Here is a 12,939-nt window from a genome sequence, read left to right as displayed (position 1 = left end):
CTCCCTCGCTCCACACCGTACATTCAAAGGAATTCACCAGCAATATTTTCTTTCACTCAGAATGCCCCACCTCAGGCTTGATGCTAAGAATAAGCTAAATGATTAGAAAAAGTAAAAGGTGGCAGCTAGGAATTAAAGACCTTCGCAGTGGGGAGCGACATGGTCTCATGTTCTCTCAAACGAGACAGCAGGGACCTAAGATGACACAACTCTGACAGAGCGAGGAAATCTCTGTACACACGCGCACCACCTCCATTTACACAGGCGGGAACCCCTCTCCTGTAGCAGGAGCCGTGGAGGGCCATGGTCCCAGAGGGAGAGAGGCACCACCTTGGGAAGCGGACAGGCAGCTCGTCATGATGGCTTCCCACACGTCACTGAGGGCATGGGGTGGGGTCTGGGGGGTGGCGGTGGAGACATAGTGAAATCTCTTCTCCAAGGCCATGTTCTCTCATGACATTTGTGGCTGGGAGCCCTTTCATACCATGCTAAGTTCTGAGATGAAGGCCCAAGTTGAGTTTCGGTTAAGGGTTTAGCGGAAGCTGACTAAGATGTAGCCCAGGAGTTTCATAATACAATGGATCTCTAAAAGTAAATGCCAGGCTTCCCTGGTGGCGCAGTGGTTGAGAATCTTCCTGCCAATGCAGGGGACACGGGTTCGAGCCCTGGTCTGGGAAGATCCCACATGCCGTGGAGCAACTAGGTCCGTGAGCCACAATTACTGAGCCTGCGCGTCTGGAGCCTGTGCTCCACAACAAGAGAGGCCACGATAGTGAGAGGCTGGCGCACCGCGATGAAGAGTGGCCCCCGCTTGCCACAACTAGAGAAAGCCCTCGCACAGAAACGAAGACCCAACAAAAGCCATAAATAAATAAATTAAAAAAAAAAAAAAAAAAAAAACCAAATAGAATCAAAAGTAACTTTAAAAAAAAAAAAAAAAAAAAGTAAATGCCTCCTTTAAGGCAGCACGCTGTCAAAAAAATCCCTCGGTTGGTACTCTGATAATTTAGGTTAAACTCTAATTTGATTGCCTTTTCCTTCCAATAGCCTTCTCATGTTTTATTTTCACATGCAATTCTTAAATGTTTGCACTGATGAGGGGAATGTCTTAGGTTGTAGATTATACATGGTGTCTCTACGAGGTACATTTAGCTGTGCCACTTACTAGCTCTGACTTCAGGAAAATTATCGAATCTGCCTGGCCTGTTTCTTCAGCAGTAGTAATACAGGAAAAAACCAGTGCTGGCCTCCCATAGTAGCTGTGAGCGCTAACCTAGTAAATGAGAACATACGCAGCAGGCACTCAACAAATGCCAGCTGTACTGTTATCATTAACGGTGAGGGCTTGGGACAATTTACTGGCAGTCACAGGCTTATTTGAAATGCAACAAAATCTTTGTTCTTTGACACAGGGGTGGGTTAACTTAGTCCCCAAAGCCTGGAGGTGTTTTTTTGTTTTGTTTTATTTTCTTTTTAAGAGCACCAATTATATGGACTTGAAAAGGTAAAACTAGATTCTGTTTTTATATCTAATTAGAATCAACCACATTCAAATATTAGACTGAATTCAGTGATTAATAACACAACTTTCTCAAATAGAGTACTCTGACTTCCCCTACATTTCACAACATAAAGTTTATTAGCAAAAATCACATATTTAATATATTCTGGGTCCTAGACTCTTAACAGATATATCATTTGCAAATATCTTCTCCTATCCTGTGGATTATATTTTCACTTTCTTGAATAGTCATAAATTTAGCTTTTGATAAAATCTTGCTTTCATACGAATCTATAGATACAGTTAACTTAAATTTGTTACTTGGTATTACATACAGAATGGACGGACGACAAGGTCCTACTGCATAGCATAGGGAACTATATCCAATATCCTATGATAAGCCATAATGGAAAAGAATATAAAAAAGAGTGTATATATATATGTATAACTGAGTCACTTTGCTGTACAGAAGAAATTAACACAACACTGTAAATCAACTATACTTCAATAAAAAAAAAGAAACAGACTCACAGATATAGAGAACAAACTAGTGGTTACCAGTGGGGAGAGGCAAGATAGGGGTAGGGGATTAAGAGGCACAACTATTAAGTATAAAATAAATAAGCTACAAGGATATATTGTACAGCACAGGGAATATAGCCAGTATTAATAACTTTAAATGGAGTATAATCTTTAAAAATTGTTAATCACTATATTGTACACCTGAAACTTTCATAATATGGTAAATCAACTATACTCAATAAAAAAGAAAAAGAAAAACAAAACAAAAATTTGTTAGTTGGTTTTTGAAAAAAAATTCTCTTTAAATTTAGATATAATAGTATTCCTTATAAAAATTTACTTCATTGTATTAACACATATTCAAATTATCAGATAAATATTTCTTATAGAATGTGGCCTCAACAAAAAAGGATAAAGCCTAAGTTATGATGGGACAGTTACTTCTGGTTTTCTCACGCGATGCAGGTTGTCATGGAGGGTCTATCAGATTCAGCGGGGAGTGGAAGGTCAAGGGGCACCGCTGTCAGGCTGCGTTCTTTCTTATTTCACCCAAGAAGTCATAGGTCTGCTCTGAAATGTCGAAAGGTTCATGGAGCCCCGCTGGCGACAGCAGAGCCTGGAGGGCGCCCTCGTTTTCTCGGTTTTGCTTGAGGAAGTCGGCGATGACCTTCCATCGGGCGGCCTCGGTCTCCTCCTCTGCCCACCTGAACGGGGGCAGGAGCGCGGAGTGGAGGAGGGGGAGCGCGCAGTCGTGGTAAACCAGGAGGAACACGGCCTTCAGGAGCTCCTTGTCTCTCTGGGAAAACACCGGCACCACCAGTGGCTGTGAGTGGACCCAGGTCATTACTCCTCAAGTGTTACATTGCATGAACTCTGTTAACTAGAGGCTGTCTAGGGGGTGGGATGGAGGTGCCATCAGTGTCGGGCAGGTAGTCGGCTCTGAACCGGCTGCTCAGTCAGGACGTGGACACAACAGGAGTCACCGCGGAGAGAGACAAGTGGCTCTCTCTGAGGGTCTGCAAGGAGCTCCTTGAGGCCAGGGTGCCCCCGGAGTGCCACAGAGTGTCTCGGACATTCCGTCAAGCGGACTGGGGTGCCAGAATCTAATTCCGGGGACAAGGGTGCGGTTCCAGGTAAATGGAACTAAGACACAACGTGAAGTCAGCTGTACTGCCGAATGAGGTCAAGGTGATACAGGGGAAGGGTAGCAAGGGCTCTGCGTGAAATCCGGAGAAAGGAGCCCCAAGCAGTAAGAATGTGTTGTCAACCCCGCCTCCCCATAACAAGAGCTGGGCAATATCCACACGGGCAGGCGGCCCGGCTCCGGCAGCTGGGGTGGGAATCACAGCCGGGGTGGCGGTCTACACTGCGATGTGGCCCCCGCAGGCTACTGTGTGTGGAGAGGCAGCTTCTACAGGCCCGAGGCCCAGCACATGACCACTGCCGAGCTAGAAGGGCATTAATCCTGCCAGTTTTAGTCAAACAAAAACTCAAATAAGGATACATATATACACTTTTTTTTTTCAATTTTTAGTGTCTTTGTTTGTTCTCCCATGATTCCTTGAGGATAATGAAAAGTTCAGATTAGAAGTCCGAAAACCATGGACCATGGGCCCAATGCAGCCCACTGCCATCTCTTTTTAGAAATAGTTTTACAGAAAACAGCCCTGCCCAGGTGTTTACACATTGCCTGAAGCTGCCTTGCGTTACTGTGGCAGAGCCGGGTATTTGAGACAGAGCACGTGTGGCCAGCAAAGCCAAAAATATTTACTCTCTGGCCCTTTACCAGAAAAGTTTGTCAATCCCAGACTAGAGCAGTCAAGCCACTACTCACTGATCACTGCAAGTTCTGTTTGGTAATGACCACGCTCTCTGGCCATGTAAGCACAGCCATGCGTGCTTTCAATGTGTGCTACAGCTTATGCCAATTTTCCTCTTCCCTCTCCTTACCTGACACGGACTTTGAGAGCTAGGGGAATTTTTTTTTTTTTAAATGAGAGAAATTTGATAGCCAACTGGGACACTTTGGCTTAGAAACTTCCCCTCAGTTCAATAAACTCAGTGATCTGAAATGACTGTCTCGATCAGGTGTTTCTTTTTACACTTGGACTCGATCACCCATACCCTTCTTGGAAGGTGTCTTTGCAACCGTAATAACACCGTTTAACTGTCAAGAGGGATTAGGACCATGGTTACTTCAGCTAAAAAAGAGGCATGATTAGGATGTGCAGCAGACACTGAGCACAGAACACGTGAAGCTCAGGGTGCACAATCACCTTACCTTGTCTGACCTTTTTAATGCACTCTCTTTCTCAGCCCAGGAACTCTAAAAAGCAAATAGAAATATTATGTTAATCCGAGTATTCACAAGTCTTTGCCACACCTCTGCAACTTCACTCTGTAATTAGACGTACAGACAGGATTACAAACGCTGTACAGATCCTGCACATGTAAGGAGTGAATCTCTAATTAGGCATCAAGTGCTAATGACCCAGAACCAGACTGACTAGGCGGGATTATCAGTGAACGATTCCTCAGAAGCCCATGATTCTTACAAGTCAAAACTAATTTAAGAACAGAATCAGTGCAATGCTAACACATCCATGCAAACTGCACCAACGCAGCACCTAAACAATAAAATACCATTAAGCTTTTAAGGTAAGACAGTCATGAACATAGAAAATTCTGCCAAATACCATACTCCTCGACAATTCTGTTCGCCGAGATGAGGACAATGGTCAGGGAGAGATAGAATGAAGTACAGCTCTGCAAGTAACTATTTCCAACCTGTGCACAACGTTTCACAAAAGCTTCTTTAAAGAAATAAAAAACCCAGAGTTCAATTAACCCCACAGAAGTATGCATCAAAGACCTTCCAGGGCCCAGCATGGTGCCTTAGCCATAGTGGGCTCTCGTGAAATATTTGTTGAATGAATCAACTTATGTACCTTTTGTATAACGAGTAAATATTAATATACTAATGCTTTGTAGGGGAAGAAAGAGAAATTCTGCGTTATCTAACTATAGTGCTGGATGAGCTTGTCTGAAATTACAGAAAAGCAAATGCCAAGAACATTTTCTTACATCTTTTTCTAAAACCTCACCATTACTGTTGACACCCCCTCCCCAGCCAAACCAGCACGTGAAATCAGTTGCAAAGTCTAATAAAAACCTCTGTAGATGATGCTTCCTCCTTCCAACTCCACTGGGCCGTATGACCTCCCTCCTTATCCAGAGGACTCACCTCCCAGCACAGCTCCCCTCCCTCCTGCGCATGTGCTTCTCCACGTCTCTGTGCTGTCCGGGGTTCCAAAAGCAAAACCCTTCATGGATTGCCCACCGCCTGCCACACTCTTCACCCACAGGATGAGACTCAGATCGACCCTGACCGTCTACAGACGACATCCGACACGCCAGACTGGGTCATCTGCTCTCCTCAAGAACACACCCTATTCCTTCCTGCCTCAAAATGTTCGCTCATGCTGATTCTCCCACCTGTGATGTCTTCTTCTCCCGTCTCGGCACGTCGAAGCCCGACGTGGCCCCCAGGTTTTTATGAGGTGCATCTCACGGAGGACCTCTTCCATGAAACGGGCTCCTGATCCTCATATGCTGCCTTCTTTACATCTGCAAGGACCTGGGTTACACATCCCCTACGGCACTTCTGTTATCTGAGTATTTGCCTCACAGGCCTACTATTTGTCGATTCTGATATTTAAGTTGAACTTTATGAAACTGCCGCTTTTGAAGGCCAATAAATGGCTAAAAATTAAGAGATTTCATATGGTTCAACCTAATATCCAGCTGCTTTTTCATACAACAGATAACATACTTCAAATTAAAATAAAAATGATATGCGTGCCCTGATTCTCCCCTGAAAACTCAGTCAATTTATCTAACAAACCATTTTGGATTTTTGCTCTTAGGACACAATCGGTGGCCATCTTAAGTCAAGGAACAAACAATAGGGAGGAGACTGCATTGGGGTATACGGCAGGCACTCCATCTGCTTATTGGGTCAGGGAAGGCAGCCCTGGGGAAGTAACATCCATAGTAAGAAAGGACAGATGAGACCAAGTTAGCTAGACAATAGACAGGGATCGGGAGACATCATCCAAATAGGGAAGAAACAAATCCCACAAAGACCTAGAGTCGGTGTCAGAACTCATTATGCAGTATGTCTAACCACTTTTAGAACCCGCCAGGTTTCCATCATGATGCATACTACCCACCCTGAGTGCATCCATTATGTCAGGCTGCTCCAAGAGCTTGGGGAAGGTGGCCAGCACTGGATTACTAATTAAATCTGAAATACAAAAGAATAAAAAGGATTTTATATAAACCAATGTATTTTATAGCAACAGACATAAAAACATTCATTCAGATTGAAATTACTGTGCCACATGATTTGTTGATAACACATTCTACCCACTTTAACCTCTCAGAGGGCTGGAAGCTGCCCCCTCAGCCTCCATCTGCCCCTATATCCACACCCCGGGGAAGTCTGAAATGAGTCTGGTACCAAGTAGATAAAGCTTTTAGGTGGGAGTAAAGTGGCTCTGAACAGAATAAGACTAGAACATTTTGTTCTTCTTTCTATGTTTTTTTTTCAACCTCTCTTTCCTCCTCATGACTGAAGTGTGGTGTAGTAAGAGAAATCTTCCAATTAGGAGGCACCCACACTCTCAGGAGGCTGAGTGGGAACCAGGAGGCACCAAGGGAAAGGAGGTGGAGGGCGGGCAGCTCCTGCCCAGCCTGGGGCCAACGGATGGTCGTGGATGACATCGGAAGGAATCAGGAGTTGGGGATTCTGACCACGTGCCTAAATACTGAGCAGGAGAATACTGATATTTCACAAACAATAATGGCACGTGGAAGGCTGTGCAAAGAGGCCCACCAGGAAGGACACTTCAGAAACGGCAAGGGCAATGACTTCTATAATCTTGTGTCCTCAGTAGAGAAAAATCCTCTCTCTAGGTCTTACTAAGTTTATTCTGATGCGCGGGTTCAAATGAAGCCAACAATTCTGAGTAGCCTTCTCCCTACCTATGGGAAAACTAATAAGCCTTATCCTCTCTAAGGAGTCAGGTCGTTCGTGAAGTTTTTCTAGAGCCATTGAAACAAATTCAGAGGCAAGTGATGACTAGAAGCCTTAAACTGTCCTTCCTTTAGAATTACAATTATTCCTTGAGAAATGCTGGTGCTTCTCTGACTCTAGGTAGTTCCATTTCTATCTACCTATCCAGGTGGTGTGTCCCTGGGAGGGGACTCGTGTCTAACCGTGAACTCCACTTGTCCACGAGAGCCGAGTCGTCATGGGGCTCTCTCTCCCTCACTCTAGTCCAGCCACACTGGCCTGCCTGCAATTTCAATCCCTCCGGTGCACTCAGGTTTTCTTGCCTTGGGTCTTCAGACATGCTGGTCCCTCTATCCAGAAAGGATCCGCCCCCACCCATCTCCCCTGTATGTCTAACTCCTCTTTCAGGTCTTGTCTTAAATATTCCTTGCCCAGAGAAGCCTTCCCTCATCCTATGAATTAATTCAGGTCTTCCTAGGGTACGCTCTTGTTGTGTATTTCCCTTCAGAACACTTGAGGTTGAAGAGGATTATTCATATAATTTTGTGTTTGAAGTCTGTTGCTCCACGAGAGTAGGGATGATGGTGCCTGTCTCATTCATCACTGGGTCCTGGCACAATGCCTGGCATATACTAGGCACTCAATAAAGAATATCCAATAAAATTAAACTCTCTGTGGAGGTAATTCTTACAACACATGCATATCTCTGTGCAAGTTCAATCATGTGTGACAGCTCGCTGATTTTTTAAAATTACTTTTTAACATTTTACTTGGAAAAAGTTTCTAGCTGACAAAAAAGTTGCAAGAATAAAAACAGAACCCCTGAACACCTCTTACCTGGATTCACCAATTTTATTGATTTTTAAACTTCTTGCATTAAGAACCAGTTATTTTGGGTAATTTTGGTCTCTTTCCAAAAAGATGATAATACATATCAAACACGTAGTAAAAACATTATTAAAGACATTAAGGGAAAATATGATTACATCTGAAATTTAGGATCTCAAGTCCCCAGAATCTGAATGGTAAAAAGCGTATATTGTAAAGAACGGAACACGTACGGAGCTCACGCAGGATGCACACTGAGCACAATGCTTTGCACCTGACGTTAAGTGACTGACACTGATGCTATTCTAAATATTTTATTCCAAATGTCACCTTCAGAAGCAGAAGATAAAGGCTGGCAGAGGTTACATTTACTCAAAGCGTGATGCACTGCTGTATGTAAGGAAACTGCGAAGACTTCTCACCAGCACTGTGCATGCTCATCCTGTCTTTCAGCAGCACGTCTCCAAGAATCTGGCGATAAAATATCAACAAATGAACGGAGCACATACTTCCAATTAATGTTTCCGGCAGTAGACTATTAAAGAAGAAAAAAAAATGTATTCATTAAACAATCCCCTACGATCCAACCTACAGTGTTTTTAAAATGTATACTTATTACTCGAATGAAGAGTTTCAAGTTTTGCTTCATTATTGAAAAAAATTTTTAATAATTTTAAGGAAAACTTCCACTATAAGTTGACCACGTTAAACTTCAGAAAACTTTTATTTTTACGTGTATACTTTCAAGTTGCAACTCTGGGTTCCCATTCCTGTGTTTCCATGTTCGCATATACACCCATGTTAAATGTCGAATAAAAAATAAAAGTCGTCCATTATGTGTTTTAGAAAGAACGGGACTAGTCAGCTACAAGTTTTAACAAAGCCATGTTGCCCCCCCACCTGATGTGACGAATGCAGAGGAAACGAGTTCAGACGGTTCCCGGTGCTGGGTGGAACACAGGAGGGTGTGGCAGATCAGACTGAATTCTGACTTTGCTGTGCTACCTCCTAGCTATGTGATTTTGGGTTAATTATTTATTCTCCTTGTGTTTTGGTTTCTTCATTTGTAGAACACAGATAGTCATAGCTGCATCTCAGGTTACTAAAAGGATTAAAATGAGGTAAATGTAGAATGTTTAATGCAATGCCTGGTACATACTGTAGTAAGGTCTCAAGGACAAGAAAATTTCAATATTGAAGTTACATTGATATCAGTTTAAAATAGGCTGTAAGAACTTTAGGATGTTGTATGTAATCCTCATGGTAACCACAGACACACAAAAAAGTATAGAATATACACAAAAGGAAATCAAAATGTATCATTACAAAAAAAATCAATTAAATAGAAGGGAAGGCAGTAAGGGAGGAAAGGAGGGACCAAAAAAACCCTTAAAACATATAGAAAACAAATAACAAAATGGCAATTAAGTCCTTCCCTATTAGTAATTATTTTAAATGTAAATGGATTAAACTCCCCAACCCAAAGACATAGATTGGCAGAATGGATTAAAAAAACAGGATCCAATTATATTGTGTCTACAGGAGACCCACTCTAGATCTAAGGACATTCATAGGTTGAAAATGAAAGGATAGTTAAAGATATTCCATGCAAATAGTAAACAAAAGAGAGCAGGGATAGCTACACTAACATCAGACAAAACAGACCTTAAGCCAAAAAGCTGCTACAATGAAAGATATTATATAATGATAAAAGGGTCAATTCATCAAGAAGATATAACAATTATAAACATACACAACAAACGTCAGAGCTCCTAAATATATGAAGTAAACAGCGACAAAAGTGAAGAGAGAAATAGATCTACAATCATAGTAGGGGACTTCATTACCCTACTTTCAATAAGGGACAGAACAACCAGACAGAAAATCAATAAGGAAAGAGAACTTGAACAACACTGCAGACCAACTGTAACTGACCGACATATACGGAACACTCTGCCCAACAGCAGAATATGCATTTTTCTCAAGTGCACATGGGACATTCTCCAGGACATTCTCCTAATATATGTGGTCATATATTAGGCCACAAAACAAGTCTTAACAATTTAAAAGACAAATTATACAGAGTATATTTTCTTTTTTCCAAAGTATATTTTCTGATCACAATGGAATGAAACTAGGAATCAATAGCAGAAGGAAAACTGGAAAATTCACAAATATGTGGATATCAAACAACATATTTTTAAGCAACCAATGGCTCAAAGAAGAAATCACACGGGAAATCAGAAAATATCTTGAGACAAATAAAATGAAAATACAACACACCAAAACTTATGGGATGCAGTGACAGCAGTGTTAAGAGGGAAGTTTTATAGCTACAAATACTTACATTAAAAAATAAGAAAGATTTCAAATCACCAACCTAACTTTACACCTTAAGGAACTTGAAAAGAAAAACAAATGAAACCCAAAGGTAGCAGAAGAAAGGAAATACTAAAGATTGGAGCAGAAATGAACAAAATAGAGAATAGAAAACAACAGAAAAAAATAAATGAAAGCAGAGCTGGTTCTTTGAAAAGACAAATAAAACTGACAAACCTTTAGCTAGATTGACTAAGAAAAAAAGAGAGAAGACTCAAGTTACTAAAATCAGAAGTGAAAGGAGACATTATTACTGATTTTACAAAAATTACAAAGGATTATAAAAGAGTACTATGAATAACTGTATGCCAACAAATTAGATAATCTAGATAAAACAGACATACTCCTAGAAACACACAACCTACCAAGACTAAATAATGAAAAAATACAAAATCTGAACAGACTTATAACTAGAAAGGAGATTGAATAGTAATCAAAAACCTCCCAACAAAGAAAACCCCAGGACCAGATGGCTTCACTGGTGAATTCTACCAAACATTTAAAGAAGAATTAATACCAGTCCCTCTCAAACTCTTCTGAAAAACTGAAATGAAAGGAATACTTCCAAACTCATTCTGTGAAGCCAGCATTATCCTGATACCAAAGCCAGACAAAGACACAACAAAAAAGCTACTGACCAATATCCCTGATGAATACTGATGCAAAAAATCCTCAACAAAATACTAGCAAACATAATTCAACAGCACTTTAAGTTTTATACACTATGACCAAGTAGGATTTATTCCTAGAAGGCGAGGATGGTTCAAAATAAGAAAATCAATCGATGTAATACACTAGATTAACAGAATCAAGGGAAAAAAAACAGGTGATTTTCTTAGCTGATGCTGAAAGCATTTGACAAAATGCAACATATTTTCATAATAAAAACACCCAACAAACTAGGAATAGAAGGAAACTATCTCAACATATTAATGGCCATATGTGAAAATCCCATAGCTAACCTCATACTCAATGGAGAAAGACTGGAGGCTTTCCCTCCAAGATCAAGATCAAGATCAAGACAAGGATGTTCGTTTTCACCACTTTTATTCAACATATTACTGGAAGCCCTAGCCAGAGCAGTCAGGCAAGAAAAATGAATAAAAAGCATCTAAGTGAGAAAAAAAGGAAGTAAAATTATCTCTGTTCACACACAACGTGATTTCATATGTAGAAGACCCTAAAGATTACACACACACACACACACACACACACACAAAACTGTTAGAACTAACAAACAAATGCAGCAAAGTTGCAGGATATAAAATCAACATACACAAATCAGTCATGTTTCTACATACTAACAATGAACAATTTGAAAAGGAAATTAAAACGTTAATTTCCTTTAATAGCATATCTAATAGCATTGAAAGAAAGAAAATACTTGGGAATAAAAAAACAGAAATAAAATTTCAATATTGAGATTTCAAAATATAATCTGGAAATACAACAAGTGAGTGCTTTAAAACCTGACACCTGGTACACACTAAATACTGGGAATATTGAGCACCAGAGTTAACCTTAGCAGATACTCAAGAAAATGTCTTGAATCATTCTAAACACACATTTTCTGTGTTATTTTTAGAAATACATGAACTCTGTCACTAAGCATGAAGAATGACCGTATAGGAAATCTTGAAAACCTTGCAAACAATGTCCTCTATCAAGAGGAAGATGTGTTTGGGCTAAGGGAAACCACCTAAAGTTAAAAGAGACTTTAACTTCAGAAAACAATCCTTCTTTCTAACTTCTAGGATGAGAATTTTAGAAGGGAAAATCAATCACAGAGGTAACATCCAGGCTTCCCGCCTGCTGAAAGAGAACAGAATGAACGTGACCCCGGGGGATGGTGCAGGAGTAATGGGTCCCTATGACTAGTTTCACGGAATTTAGATACGTATCCTTGACCACTCCCTAACCCTTGCATTTCTAGAAATGCCCCAAAACACAAGATAGATTCTCTTACCACACTTATATTCATATAGAGCATTTCATACACAGAGCCAGAAGTCATCTTTTTCCAACCCTGCTAAAATTCTGATCTTGTATATACCTGACCTAGATTTCAGGTTGGCTGCAGGGGGAACATTTAAGCTGCCTTGATGCCACCACATGCCTTCTCGGTGTTGATGCTGTGATTCCCAAGGGTTGTTCTACACCCCGCCCTCTGGTCTATGGCTCATGTGGGCAGTGTTTCAGCAGCAAGCCCAAACTCATGTCTCATGCGGAAAAACAGACATTAATTTTACGAGGGGAAGGGGTGGAACCTTCCTTCCATTCTCTCCTCCCCTTCTCTCCCAGACCGGCCTGCTCTGTCTGGCAGGCATTGCGGCCAGCCTGCAGCAGAGGCCTTCAGCGCCCACAGTGCAGGCACTCCTTTCCTTCTGGCACCTCCCCATAACATGAAGCAACGCTGCCGGCTCTTTATCAGAGCTTCCTTTAGGGAAATCCTTTGATTTTCCCAAATCCAAGGTGACCAGGAAGCTCTGAGCTGAAGAAGTAAAGATATACTTCTTTCTGACCTCACAGACTGACCAACAGAAAGGCAATAAACATGATACTGGGCCCCTGGCAAGCAACACTATTACTTCATTTATTTTTAGCAATAACACAATGGAAGTAAAAGAGAAAA

General features: G+C 41.3%; 1 protein-coding gene across 3 annotated transcripts in view; it reads right to left on the bottom strand.

Moving 5' to 3' along the window:
* Positions 1–1,620: 1,620 nt before the first annotated feature.
* NPHP1 (nephrocystin 1) overlaps positions 1,621–12,939 on the bottom strand; it is a 59,718-nt gene continuing 48,399 nt past the window's right edge. For all 3 annotated transcript variants that reach the window (XM_068564900.1, XM_068564901.1, XM_068564902.1), the window contains 4 exons: positions 8,351–8,463; positions 6,256–6,329; positions 4,305–4,349; positions 1,621–2,819 (listed from right to left, as the gene is read on the bottom strand). In XM_068564900.1, coding sequence (XP_068421001.1) covers positions 2,547–2,819; positions 4,305–4,349; positions 6,256–6,329; positions 8,351–8,463 — 505 coding nt within the window. In that variant the 3' untranslated portion in view covers positions 1,621–2,546. The remainder of the gene's footprint in view (positions 2,820–4,304; positions 4,350–6,255; positions 6,330–8,350; positions 8,464–12,939) is intronic.

The sequence above is a fragment of the Eschrichtius robustus genome, chromosome 15, assembly GCF_028021215.1.
Source record: "Eschrichtius robustus isolate mEscRob2 chromosome 15, mEscRob2.pri, whole genome shotgun sequence".
NCBI classification, from domain to species: domain Eukaryota; kingdom Metazoa; phylum Chordata; class Mammalia; order Artiodactyla; family Eschrichtiidae; genus Eschrichtius; species Eschrichtius robustus.
The sequence above is the reverse complement of the archived record's forward strand: the minus strand, read 5'-3'. Positions and strand labels throughout refer to the sequence as shown.